Source organism: Lichenostomus cassidix, chromosome 4, assembly GCF_008360975.1.
Source record: "Lichenostomus cassidix isolate B80296 chromosome 4, HeHo_3.0, whole genome shotgun sequence".
NCBI classification, from domain to species: domain Eukaryota; kingdom Metazoa; phylum Chordata; class Aves; order Passeriformes; family Meliphagidae; genus Lichenostomus; species Lichenostomus cassidix.
The window spans coordinates 550,395-564,866 of record NC_139484.1 but is presented as its reverse complement, the minus strand read 5'-3'; the positions used below and the strand labels follow the sequence as shown (position 1 = coordinate 564,866).

Genomic DNA, 14,472 nt, shown 5'->3' with positions numbered 1-14,472 from the left:
ATCAGTGTGTTACGTGAAAGTTTTTAATGAACTGACATTATTTAGCTGAAATGGAATAGCATTTTTCAGCTCTTGCTTATGGTTTATGACTCACACTTTGGGTAATCCCATGAAGAGATTATGTGAGTTGGTGTCATTAATCAGAAGCAGACACATTTCTCCTTTTGTATATCTCAAACCGAAGTTGCAGGCAAAAAAGCAGTATATCACAACATTCAAATTTATAATTCCTGTGTTCAGCACCCTCCTCTCTTAAAATGACCCAAATTACAGATGCGACATAGATTAAGTGATCTTCTATTTACGCCACCAAGGTTCTCTGACCTTAATTTTCTCATCCCACCCATAGATTTGAACACCTAGAAATGAATGACAGATTTTGAGGATTATTCTTCATGCATGTCTACTTACTAATACAGGAAGTCTTTTCTGCCTCTTGAATCAGCTTTGCCACTTGTCCTCACCATGGGGAAAAAGACTAAAAAAACCTTTGCCAAAAGAACAGAGATGATTCACGAAGATTTATTTTCATGGTCAACAGGAAGCATTTAAACCTGATTAGACATATGATAAATATAAATATATCACGGATTTATATTTCACTGTGCTATATGAGGTAAATGTATAACCACATCCTTGGTAAAACTTTCTTGCTATGACAGAAACAGACTAGAAATCAGTGTGACTCACTAACCAATTATGCCAGTGCCATAACCTTCTGGAAGGGAAATGCTGTGGGTATTCAGAACTTACCTGATGGTAAAACATGTGGGGTTTTGTTTGGTTGTTTTCCTGCACAAAAACATAGATCACATTTGCTTTACTGTTGATTGTACATTGGATTGAATTTCAAACCTTGCAAGAGAAGTTTGTCAGGATAGATTTTGCAATTTTGTCCTGAGAATTTCCCATAAATATGTAATTCTAATACTTTATAGAAGAGTGTCTAGAAAGATTATGAGAACCATATTTTTTGATAGAAAGAGAAACTTTTGTAGAATTGATGTGTAATACTGCAGAGCAGTATTGGTAAATAGCAGAATGAAACAGCAAATCCTTTCCTTGGAGTATAGTAGAGGTGAAAATCATGTTTCAAAAACTGCTCAGCTGTCCTGACAGGTAAAGAAGAATCTCTTCTCCAAACCCATCACTTTTCAGTTCTGAAGCTAATCTCTCACACAGTCACCACAATGACTTTGCAGGACTTGAAGCCTCTGCCCACACTTGTAAATTAAAAACCACTGGGGATAGATTCTAGAACATGATGTTAGTAATTTTATCCAGTGAAATTATTAAATGTTTCCTGGCCCAGTTTTGGCAGATTTTGTGCACTCTCAGGTGATTCTGCAGTTTGGGAGTTGGCATGACTAAGGTACTGTTCCCATTGGGTGGTATCTGGTTGTCCATATTGGAAGATTAAGGGACATGGACCCTTAAAGTCTACTGGTTTTTGCTGTTCAGCTGCTGAGGGTGGATTTAACCTGCTAATATAGGTGTCTTAAATGCAGCAGTAACAAAAATTAGGATTCTAATTGGAATTTTTTCTTTATGATTCTTAATTTTTATGATATTAATTTTGTCAGTGTTACTTTTTACCACGCAGATACTCTAAATGTTGAGGGACGAACATTCTTGCAGAAATTCTGCATCAGTCACAAAGGAAAATACTCATTCTTCTGCAACCAGCAGAGATTTCTGAAGTGCTAGGATTAATACTGTTAAACATATATATTTTCCAGTAGCATATGTTTCATGCACATTAGATATAAGGCTTGAAACTGCCCTTCTTTCATCTATTCTTCAGAGTTAATGGTAAACAGAGCTAAAAGTAAACAGAGACAAATAGTAGGGGTGATGCTCTGTGATGAGCAATTGTTGGTTAACAATTTGGGAGATGTTTCTACATTCCAAAGCTGGAGTGAGTTGTGCTTTTTCGTTGCCTGCAGTGCAGGGCATGTGCCTCCTTCACTTGCCCTGGGAAATCCAAACACAGCTAAGCCAATAAAATAGGTCAGAAATTTGCACATTTATAATGATTTTGACTTCGAGGAGAACACATACACAGCAGAGGAAAAGACTTGTGTAAGCTGAATTTTGATTTCAGCATTCCTGCCAAAGGATCCCTGCCTGTCAGCGTGATCACATAACACAACAGGGTTTTCCTGGATATGGTTGTGTGGCTGTAAGACCAAGTATCTCCTTGCCTGTTATTAAATACTGCTGCAAGAGGGTGTGTTTATTAATCTGTTGCTCTGTGCTGAACTGTTATGTCCTGTCCATAATAGTGCTTAAAATCTGTAGCCTCTCCACAGCTCCAGTAGCCTGCTGTCTCTGACCACCTCCTCAAAATTGAAATTTTTAGCTCTGGACAGACTGAAACCCCATAGTAATTTGGAGCTCAAAACCATCAGTTATTTCATAATAGCTGTTTCTCAAGATCTAGGTGTCATATCATCATGACTACACCATGAATCTGCTGCTTGGTCCAACTCAGTGGTCAAGCCTCAGGTTAGATGGTGTGCTTTCCTTTTCATTTCTTAAATAATGCATTTGAAAAGTCATGTGTTATAGCCAAACAAGGAGAGAAGAAAGGAGTAGGGAGATAGAGGATGCCAGCACAAACAAGAACAGTAGGGAAAACCTTGCAGCACAAAAGGTAAAATAGGAAGAGGGGCGTTAGTACTGCAATTTGATGAACAGATTAGATTGTCTTGTTTTTTGATGTATGTTTAAATAGAAGCTGTCTCAAATCACTGACTGAATTCCTTAGTATTTTTAGCTCTGTGACTGCTCATCAGTTTCATCTTCTACTTTATTTAGTGCCATGTATATTTGAGGTAAAAAATTGTAAGTTATTGATAACAATGTGCATCAGAAAAAGAATAATTATAAAGATCATTAATACAGAAAAGGTCTCTGCTCATTCCCTTCCTATATCTTCCATTTTGAAACAATGCAGAACCATTTTTTTTTTAATGGTTAAAGGTTTGTTGTATCAACTTTGTCTTTCAACATAAAATTTTGTTGCCCAATACTCCTTTATATGTTTCGTCTGAGTTCTTCTCTGATACGAAATCCTTCAGGTCTAGGCTGAGACCTGCTTATTTCCTTCTGAATCACGTTTTATTCTTCTAGATATTATAGTGCAGCAGCTTCATAACGACTAGAAGACATTCACAAGGATCCTTCCTTTTCTCTTTGAAAAAGTTAAGGCTGCTTTCTCAAACTGCTGTGCTGCACATTAACACAGTTGATTGTTCTCTGAAGTGTTTCAGTCAATCTCATTAACATATATAATGTAGAAATTAAGATGCTTTCATTCCAAATACTACTTTAGAGAAGCTGCTTCTTGAAAGTTCTAAATTTTACTGTCTTGAAATAAAAAGAGCAGGTAAGTAAGCAAAATTGTGTAAGATTGAGAACTGTTGACAATCCTTTCTATTAAAAGAAATATCTCTGCTATTGTCAGATGGGATTCTAGAGAAGCATCTCACTTTTGCTATTTTTCTGTGTCAGCACTGGAGTTTGACAAGAAAAACAAAGCTGGACTAGAAACTGCTTACGTGAGTCTATCTGCAAAAAAAGGAAAATTCCCATAAAGGACAAGTGCAGCAGGACATGAATTCAAACCGTGATCACCACTACCACACATAGATACAAAGCTGCTGATAGAAAACTGTCTATCTATTGTGCCTTAAGTACTGCTGTAGGACAATTTAGCATTTCCAGTGTCACTAATAACTGGAGCTGGAAAAGTTTTATAAAGAGAAGCATATATCCCAAAGTGTGAAAATGCATCTCCTCCAAAAGCCTTTCACAGGGATGTCAGTGTGACTGATAATCAAAAGTCAGAATGTGCCCTTGTGTGTGTGCTTGACTCTATAAAGACTTGAGAGGCTTTTTCCTCACACCATTTTCGTTGTCTCTGCTTCACTGCTTTGAGGTTCAAACAATTTATCATCTGAATTTAAAAACAACAGAAAATACCTGCTGCTTTGCCTTTGTCTCATTTGATAAGCATGCAGCATTATCCCACTAGGAGTTTAAGATGATAAAACATCAAATGAGTCAGAAGGCAGCGTGAAATGGTTATATTGTCATTAACTTAGAGCACCCTTGGCTCTTACAATGTATTTGTGCTGTGCTGTAAGTCTCAAATGAACAATTTGAGATTCAATGAATAAAAATTGTATGATAGGTTAGTGGGGTGTTCATGACTCCAGATGTTACAGACTTAGAAGCTTTTACTATTCCTCTTAAAATTGCATGTGTTTGTGAAATACTAACTTCTTGGTTATTTTGAGAGTCTTCTTCCTTCCCTTTGGTGTGAGTTCCGAGCTTTTAGAGTATGGTCTGTGATGGAGAGAACACCTGAAACTTTGGCTGTATCTTCACACCTTAACATGTAGCACTCTGTTCTGGTTATGCTGTCAGTCAGAAACCAAATAAATTCAACTGACAGGGGATTCCTGCTGTTTGCAGTAAAACTTCTTCAGCTTTGGATGAGACAGGGGAAGCAATGTTGTGATGTTGACATCTGGGTGTAGAGCCTTGCTTTGTTTAATAGTCACTTAGTAACTATTTGTCTAATAGTTAGTAGAGGACACTTTTAGGGTGTGTTGGAAGACACTGTCACTGCAGTGCATTGAAAAATATTGGCAAGGCATCCGACCCTGATCAAATATTCCTCTTAAATTAAAAGCATATTTAGCTATTCTGCTCAGCCTGTTCTTAGGTAGCTAATAATGGAGTTGGATCCTCTTGCTCTATTTTAAGGATGTCATATTGGATCAAGCACAGAATGATGTGACTAATTTGGCAACCAGAGGTCCCTGTGCATCAGCTGTCTGCAGTCGTTTTCCTGAGGGGAAGATAGAACTTTTTATGTTAAATGGTACTGATCATTCTTTTCAGCATATCAAAGAACAAATGTACCATAGGCTTTTCTATTGAAAAAAGAAATAATTGAACAAATGGCTTTTATCTGTATTTCCATCATTCCACCTGCCTAAATCTCACTGTTGCTAATGGAACTTTGTAGCAATGTAGATAAAAGACAGTCACACTGCTGATGAGATGTGGAGCCCAACAGAACCAGGAACACCACATAAATGCTAGGGTTCATCCCTGTAGGGGCAGCCTGCAAGTGTGTGACTCAGTCCGCTTGGAATAAACCATTGGCATGCAAAGCTCCAGCTCTCCACACTGATGTATCCAACCTATCTGGTTAATGCAGTGGCTGTGCAAACTTACTGAATGCTCAACTTTATTGCTGCCCAGATGGATTTTTCCAGAGGAAAAAAGTTTGGTCTCTGCATCTGGTCTACCATAGGAGCAATTATGAGGTCTGTGGTGGAAAAGACTCAGGGTACAAACAGAATTCACCTGGACTCTGTGACTGGGAAGGAAGAGAGAGCTTAACTATGACGGTTAAGCTAGTGCTCTGAATTGTGAGCATAATGGGGGTGAGCTGAAACCAGCAGGCTCACCTTGAAGAGTAGGAAGGGGGTGAGGGGACACTGCAAAAGGATCTAAAGGGCAGACCTGTGGGATGCTGTAAAGATTAAGATAAAAAGGAAAACGACAAGCAGTAGGTTCTTAAATTATATAGAAATACATGAGAAAATATGACATTAGCAGAGAGTGATACAGTCAGTCCTCACAGCTGATCACAAATGGTAACAACATCACTGTGAGCAGAAGAGGAAGGATGTTCCTCCTAGATGGCTCTAGGACAGAGGCATTAACTGGGGAAGTCTCATAGAGACACACAGAAGTAGTAATTTCAGTGTTCACAAAGCCAATGTAACATGCAATTATCTTCAGTCCTTGACAGTTTCTGAGAAAATGTCTACAGTACAATTTGCATTCTGCCCAAGTTCTATCCATGGACATGTGAAATCTGTTGAACAAAAGCAGCAGGCACACTGCCACCAGATATTTCTTTGACCTAGGTGAAAACAGTAGGGATTTTATTTTTTATCCTTTATTTTGGTATTTAAAATAGCATGTGATGTCCTCTTTATTAGTATAACATACAGATTGAATGTTCAAAGCAAAAAATGAAATTAAGAACTTATTGTGGAAGGCTTGTTCAAAAGAGAAATTGTGCAAGGAATGGTTTTGATCAACCCCTTGCCTAGGATTCCACTTGTTAATGCAGTTCTTGCACCTCTCTTGCTATCCAAGCTTGAGAAATGCAACATTGCCCTTTAATACACAAGTCAGAAAGGCAGACTTTCTGTAAGCTGATGTGACTGCTGCTGTCTTCAGAGTACCCTTCTCATCTTACCAGGGGCTGTGTGATAATACCTTTACTGTCCCACAGCCTCTTCATGTCTGCCAACATTTTCTTTCTTGAAAAAAGAGCATACCTAGGACATGTGCTTCTGAAAAGGCACTGTGTTGTCATGTGATACATTTGGAAATTCTCAAGTCCACAGAGAAAAATGGAGAGTTAACTTTTCATCACAGGATATTCATAGTAGATAGAAAAATAAAAATCTTACTAGTCCTTACTGCCCAAAGGAAATCTATAAACAGGACTCCTGAATGCATGCGCTTAACCTTCAGGTGATTGAAACAGTGTGGTTGAAGGGTGAGTAATTCTACTTGTAGAGAAGCTGCCAAGACTACAACAGCAAAGCCTGGCAGTGAGCGTATTCCTGTTGCTCTGGTAGGACAGTGACCACACAAAATTAGAGTGATTCAGTGGAACTTCCCTGTGAGCAAATTAGTTCCTCCTTGAGTTGACTGAAGAAGTTACAAGGCAATTTATTTCCAGGAATGTAAGTACAAACCTTCAAATCAAAAGAACTCCTATTGATTTTGAAACTGAGTCACCAGTGCTGATGAATTTTTGAAGTTGATTTACCATAATTTATACTATTTTAGGATAGCTGTTCATTCTTTCCAAAAAGAGTGTGTGCCCTTTATATTTCTGCCAATAAACTTCCTAATGAAGCAGGACTGAAAAGCCTGTGAACACCATGGAGACACTATTTTGTCCTTGTTTAATTGTGACATACTCATTATCTTTTTTTCTTTGCTTCCTTAGTTTTTTTTTTTAACTTATTTCATTTCTGTTCAGTGTGTGTGTTCATTTTAGTGATAGTGTAGGTTTTTGTGGAAGATATTTAATGTTCACTTGTGAATACTACTACAAGGCACCTAGCAGGATTAATATAGCAGCCACCCAGTCATTGTGCTTCCCAAGTCAGCTGTAGAACACAACAGTTATATTGGAAATACTAAGATAAATCTATTTCATCAAAATGGCTATGTACTTTCACTTTGTCAAAATAGCTGCGTGTTGGCTTTCTTTGCTATTTAAATGCTGTTCTATCTGTTCCTAACTTCCCCTGTTTAACAGCAGACAAACCCAGGGAGCACTGAATGAATCGGATGATCCCGAAACAGGCTGTCTAACTGATAACAAGCCAACTTCTCGACACTTCTATCCCGTCGCCCTGCTGCTTGTCAGCTCACACTTGCTGGTTGTGTGGCTTATTTTAAGTCTTGCTTTGCTATTAGCCAAATATCAATAAACTTCACTTGTGTTCCTTTCTTTTCTACAAACAGCAACAAACTAACTTTAAAAAAAGGAATTATCTTGTAATATTTCTACAGTCTCAAACCCCAAGGATTCACCTTTAAAATACCAATGTCTGAAATGTACTGTGTTTTCATTCTCTTTTCCTGAACTCTGAGAAATATACTATGCATTGAGTGAATTGATTTGCTCTTTCTGTTCATAGTAAAGCTTTCCCACTGTAATTAGTGCAAAGAAAGCCCACTAACAATGCTGTCACTGAGTAGAAGATGTGGAATCCTGAATGCTTGAACCCCTCTTTCCAGAGTAATTAGTCTGACCAAAAAAAAAAAAATTAAAAATGAATTTGCACAACACAAACTAACCCCTAAACAAATACGGCAGGGCGATGGTTTGTGAGACTTTTGTTGTGGTTTTCTCATTGTTACTAGCTGATGGGATTGTTATTGTTTAATAAATGATTATTACTTTGCTACAACTAACCCTTTTCTGTAGAGTAACTAAATGGAATAGAATGAGTTCTGTTTTGTAATGAAATTAACCTGTTTGTAATTGTTGCTTTAGTTGCTTTTGCTTTAAAGACACTTTTATATTCTTTTTAACAAAGTCCTGTTTATGTCCTGATGCACCACTTTGGCACTTGTGACTTTTGTACTGTATGTGAACGAACATCCTTCCTTTATAAAGCAGAGAGGTGGATTGGGCTGTTTGAAAAGCCATTCTCTCTTTTTTTTCATTGCAAAGCTGAACATACAGGAAATGAAACAGAGATGAAACTTTCCTTCACAAATCTCTAGGGCCAGACTTAATAAAATGCCTTATTCCTAGAATGCGCATTTTAGGACAATGTATACTCACACATATATAGGAAACAAATTGAAAAGAAAAGGTATGAAAAGGTTTAAAAAGCAAAAAGGCAAATATATTTCTGGAATTAGAACAAAATGTATCATTAAAGTATTTAAATTTTTTTTACTGAACTTTAAACCTCAAGGGCAGATACATTAGGGGCGATGGAAAATCTTATCACTCATTTCTGAGGGCAATAACTGTACTGGGCCTGGCCTTGGATTTAATTTTGTAAGATGTATCATCACTCATGGAAAACAAAAACGTAGAGTTGAATCTTTGTTATTTTTACTTCAACTGTTGCTGAAACTCTGCAATGAACAAATAAAGCATATTTATTTATTCTGTGTTTCATGAAGTTGTACTTTTTCCCCCTTTCACTAGAGAAGGATGCCGCATAGAGAATGTTCTGAAGAATGTCAAATGCAGAAAATATGCATTCAACATGATACAACTGATGGCTTTCCCAAAGTACTACAGACCTCCAGAAGGGACATATGGAAAAGCTGACACCTAAGTTTAATAAAAGTGTAATCAGGAGCATACATCATGCTAATTAGTGAATATAACAACCGCTGTTTTGATGTATGAATTGGGAATGTATAACCAGTGGAGGTGTTATTTTTATCAGGTTTTATGATTTTGCATTAAAATAAATCTGGTCAGTCATGAAATAAATACCAGAAAGCAATGGAAAAAGCAATGGAATGGATATTCGGAAAATCAAATATATTCAACGTATCTTTGTGAAGTTGAAGCTTGGTATGACTCATAAGCCAGCTGGAATTAGTTTTTGGGGTCATTTGATTGAAGATAAATAAGGGAAATGACATTTGCTGTAGGAACAGAGATCAGCAATCTGGGAGGTAGCATTCTGACTCCAAAACAAACCTTGAGATTTGATTTAAGGGGAATTTTACTGATGGAAAAAGTGTATTCTGGAAACTGCGGAGCACTGAGGTCTTGATCACTAATGATAGTCCTTCGCAGAAATATTTGTGAAAGATACTAAAGTTAATACCTGGGCTAAATATAATTTTGGTAATTACATTTAGCTTCTTTACATAAGTATGGTAACTTCATAATATGTTTTTAGTAATTGCAGCCTGTAATTTCAGTAATTCCACTCTGATTCCTGCAGTTCATTTGGATGTATCGCTCTTGGCTTTTTGTACCCCAGCCAAATACCACTTATTTCACTTTCACATAAATCACACTGAAATCAGAGGGATTAGTTCCACAAGTAAGGTGACCTTCTATTTAGTGTAAACCCTTAAAAGTAAATTTTCTTTAGGGGTAGGGAAAATAAGTTGTATATACAGGAGTTAATGTTTCTTTAGGCTATGAAAACATGGATGTTATTACAGAGCCCAAAATGTTATAATTATGAGTAAACTGCTTTGTTAGGACTAGTTAGCCACTGCAGCTGATTTATATAAAATTTGTAAGGCTGCAGGTAGACACTCTAGGATAAAGAGCTATCAGCTTTAAAAATGTATGTAAATGCTCTGCCAGCTTGTGTTAGTCTTGAAATTTGTCTTGCAAAGAATGTTTGTGTTTTCTAATTGTATGTATTTATTGCCTTCTTCTGCCTTCCAGAGAGAAATACAATTTAAAACTCCCAAGTATTCACTGGTTAATCCCCTTTATGTAATGCATTGATTTTCATATCTAGAACAGAAGTATGAGAAATTTATCCTTATGAAACTACCCTGGGAATTTGAGCATCTGTAGGATATTGTAATTGCCATGGATAAAGAAGTTAATGTTTGCTTACTCCTATAGAAGTCAACGAAATCTCTATGCACCATGGGTTATAATTTGTTCTTTTTAAGCCATTAATACCCATTACTGGGTACAAATCTGTAACTATAACAGTAAGAATTTAAGAGCCTAATTCTGCAAATTCTATTTGGGTGATCCCATGGAAATGTTTTATCATGTGGCTAAAATTAAATCCATCTTGTATATTTGCAAGATCAGACTTTGGAGCTTATAGGAAAACATCAGAAGGAGATCCTTGTTCTAATATTCATTGACTTCAGTGGAGCCAGAAATACAATAAGTTTAATTGGAACTTTTTTTTCAAAGTAAAGTAGGTAATGTGAGTAGTGTTTTGATGCATTAGGTTTTATTTCTAAACTATAATGTGTTGTCATCAATTTCTTCCTTGTTCTTGGAATGTATTACTTCAGTAGATGTCAGAAGAGCTGGCATTGCATCATGGACAAGCTCAGGCAGATGAGTATATAATGCCCTGATTTCTTCTTGTCATGTACCAGTAGAAGTAGGCAATACTCATTGGGTGACTGGATATGTGCATAAATTAGTGTTTGGATCTATGAATATAATGTAGCTGATCTGTATGAAACTTTTTTTGGATTTATGGAATGTAAACCTTCCTAGGTTTTCTTCCTAGGAAAGTTAATGTTTAGTTCTGTCAGACTGCTGCACTAGCCCTCATTATCTACATGTTTATAATTAGCGTAGAAAGTCCTGCATTGCAGTTTAGAGATCTCTGAAATAACCCACAGGTATACAGCAGAGAATGCCAACCATTGTACAGTAATTCTAAAACTACCTGTAAAAATATGAGTGGGGATGGCGTTCACTGCTGGGTGCTATAGGTTCCTTTAGCTCTTTATCTGAGTCCCATGGGCATTCTATCAAGTTCAAAATATGAAATTATCTAGATTTTCTTGTCAGGAAAATAGTCTTTCATGACTTTGCCTCAGCATTTTAATCCTCCCTGCGTTCTAAATTGCCACTTCCACTACAATGTTATTTTTGTATTGAAGTGTTTTTTCATGTTGAAGCCATGGATTTGGCGAGGAAAAAGAAAAAAAATGGCCCTAGATTACTGTCCTTTTAGTTTTAGCAGCCACTCACAATATGTTCTTGGGAAAATAAATAATCTGTTATTTGCTAAAGGCAATTAAGACTAAAACCCAAACCCGCATCAGTGGACTGCAGCAAAACTTCATTGTACTTGGGCCATTACAGAAGAGTTGGCTGGGCTTTGTGATAAATAAGACTGAAATTTTTCTTGCTAATTTTTCTATTGGAACATATTGTAGGTCAGGAGACCTTTGTAAAACCTGAGGTGTTCCAAGTCTCCTGAAAAAGCCTCATTGCTTCTGTACCAAAATGGGCAAAACGTTTTGTTGTTTCGTCACTGCCTGCTGGGGGCTACTGTGGTCCCTGTGGATCCCCAGTGTGGGAAAGGCTGTGCCATCAGCTGAGGTGTCAGCTGACCATGGATTCAAAATCCATGGGTTTTCTGGTTTGCCTTTTATGGAGAAACAAAGAGGACTCTGCTGCAGGTTGATGGTTGTGTTACTTGGTGTACATTTACTCTTTGTTGCAGCTGCTTCCAGCCCTGTGCGTTGTTTGAATTGAACAGAGCAGTTCAATCATCCCAGGGGTCTTGCACATAATCTTGTAGCTCACTGTGGATATCAGAGGAGTAAAACTAAACAAATTAATTTTTATAAGCAAACTACATTGTTTGTTTTGCAAAGGAATAAGGCAAACGTAGTGGTTTTGGTGGTGGCTTCCCAAACATTGTTCCATACCTGCTCTCTTAAAACTTTTGTAAAGTATAAAAAAAATCTGCTTTGAGGGAGGGAAGTTCTCAAGGGCTACAAATGAAAATTCAAAAATACATCTGGCATCGAAAGCTAAATCTTGTCTTACAGAAGATATTATTTGTAGAAATCAAATCAGGATCTGTCTTGAGGAATCCTGAAATAAGGGCTTCTAGCTTTCAATATTTGTACAATGCATTACACATTTACATGGGGATTTTTTACCACAGAACAGTGTCTAAATGCAGAGATAGTCTAACATGCCTAAAGAAATAAGGAAAAAAATGTTAAAATAATTTTTTCTCAGAGATGACTGTAATATTGTTATAATACATAACACGCCTAGGACTGACATTAAGCAGGCAGATCTTTTTTTCTGAAGTCTTTTGAGGAATTTAAAATACATCCTTGTTAATGTTTATACTTTGGCTTTTATGGAGCAGTTAGGAAACAGAAATTTTTAATTATGTTTTCTGATTTTTGTTGATGTGAAGCTGTGTATTTTGATGGAATACTAGCAATGTCTGTGTTATAAAGAGCAAATAATTTAGGAGGACAGCTGAAACAAAATATTAACTGGAAAAGAGCCTTAATGAAGTCCTTTGCAATGCTAATTTTTGTACTTTCTGAATTTTGCCATTATATAAGGGAAAAGAGGAAATTAACAAACCCTTTTTGTGTCTAAATCAATCACTTCTGATGAAAATTCACTTAGTTGCAGTGGAATAAATTGTAATGGTATTCTGAATCTCCACTAGCAATTTGGGTATAAAGAAGTGCAACACTTCATTTTGAAGCCCACTCTATAATATACCTATTAAAAGTTTCAGGGAAAACTTATTTTTATTTCTAGATTAAACACAAGTTCCAGGAAATCTTATGGTCCATTTTAAAAAAGCAGAAAATGCACTGAGCATCAACTGGTGTAATAAAGAAAGCAATTCCATTAAAAACTATGCAGCAGAATTACTTGTGTGAATTAATGTATGTAATCAGTTAACAGTCTTATAAGTATATTGTGTCAGTTGGTTATGTTGTAAACTTGAAATCATTGATATATATATTTATGGTCTTTTTTATTGTAAAGAAGTGTACTGTATAGGCAATGCCATGAGACATTAATTTGCATCTTGCTTTTCACTTCATTGCAGCTTAAAAGCAGATGTTTACAATGGAAATGCTTTAAAGTAATTTGCTACTTTTCAAAACACAAGCCTACCTTGTATATTGCATGTTTAAAACAAAAAATCACACAAATGCTTTTTTACAGAGAAAAAAAAATTGCCAGACCTCAGTCCCTAAAGCATTGCTGTTTTTCCTTAGTAATGCAACACACTGATTGTTGTGTTGCCAGAGCATTCAGCTTACACTCTGCAGCACTCAAACATTTATATCCTCTTTCTCTCATAGCATCTGCTGAATAAGTAATATAACACCCATTAATATCAACAAGATACTCATAATGCAAGGTTAAAAACTTGCATTTGCTCAGATGTGAGCAAACCCTTCAGGACAAATAAACTAGAAGACACTTGTGAACCAGTGTCGCCCTGTTCCAAAGAACTGAAACATAAAGCATGGGGTTTGTGTTCTGATTGGGAGAAAGAGTTGCAGTAGGAGTCTGACTGTGATAAAAGACTGCCCTGGGCTTGCAGGGTTAAGAGTGGTGAGATTTGAACCACACTGCCCTTACTTAGGTTTCCAGCTCTTGGCAGTGGTGTTTGGTTACTCTCTCCAAGCATACAAAGTGCTTAAAAGGTTTCAGCACTTCTGTTCATGAGTGGTCTGACTTTCAAACTCCTAAAATCCCAAATTACTTTGGTACTTGTATTCCTTTTGTGTAGCTGTCCCTTGTGAAGTTCCTGTCTTACATTCTGGAGCACACAGGGCTGTGTGTACAAATAATGTTAACAACAGGACCTCAGTCCACAGCATGTGTTTGTCCAGAGAAATGAAGCACATCTATAGCAATTCAACACTTTTTATATTTCAAGATATATCATTTTTGTTTCATTGCAAGTCTGTAAGCCATGTCCATTGTACATTGTGTGTATATTTTTATTTAAATAAATGTAATGTTTATTTTTTATGTTTCTGACTTTTTTGTTTGTTACCCATTTTTCATTGTCATTGCAGTGGTGTTGCACAGAGGGAGGATTGTCCACACTGATGAGTGGATTCCCTCCTAAAGGAGTTAGTGGAAGTCCATTCACAGGTCTCATCACTGCTAGGAGCAAAGATTTTAAAATAGTTCTGATACAACAGTTAAGAGCCTGCAATGGTCAGAAATTAATAGTTTCTATTGTTTCTAGTCTCAGTACAACTTTCATCTCAGAGCCAGGAGGGTCCTGCATTTTCTAGTTCAAAACAAACGAAACATTCACATGCTCATAAGGAAATCCCTATCACATAACTGCTGACCTGTATTTCAGGTGGGATCAACATCTTTCATAAAGAAGACTTTTAAAAAGGTGACATGTCATG

At 36.7% G+C, this 14,472-nt stretch overlaps 1 protein-coding gene across 6 annotated transcripts in view; it reads left to right on the top strand.

The window, feature by feature from the left end:
* INPP4B (inositol polyphosphate-4-phosphatase type II B) overlaps positions 1–14,077 on the top strand; it is a 317,054-nt gene extending 302,977 nt beyond the window's left edge. For 5 of the 6 annotated variants that reach the window (XM_085057499.1, XM_085057495.1, XM_085057496.1 and 2 more), the window contains one exon: positions 7,373–8,743. In XM_085057499.1, coding sequence (XP_084913625.1) covers positions 7,373–7,547 — 175 coding nt within the window. In that variant the 3' untranslated portion in view covers positions 7,548–8,743. Of the gene's footprint in view, positions 1–7,372; positions 8,744–8,785 lie in introns of those variants that run through there. The other variant, XM_085057498.1, reaches the window with a different exon arrangement.
* Positions 14,078–14,472: the final 395 nt, after the last annotated feature.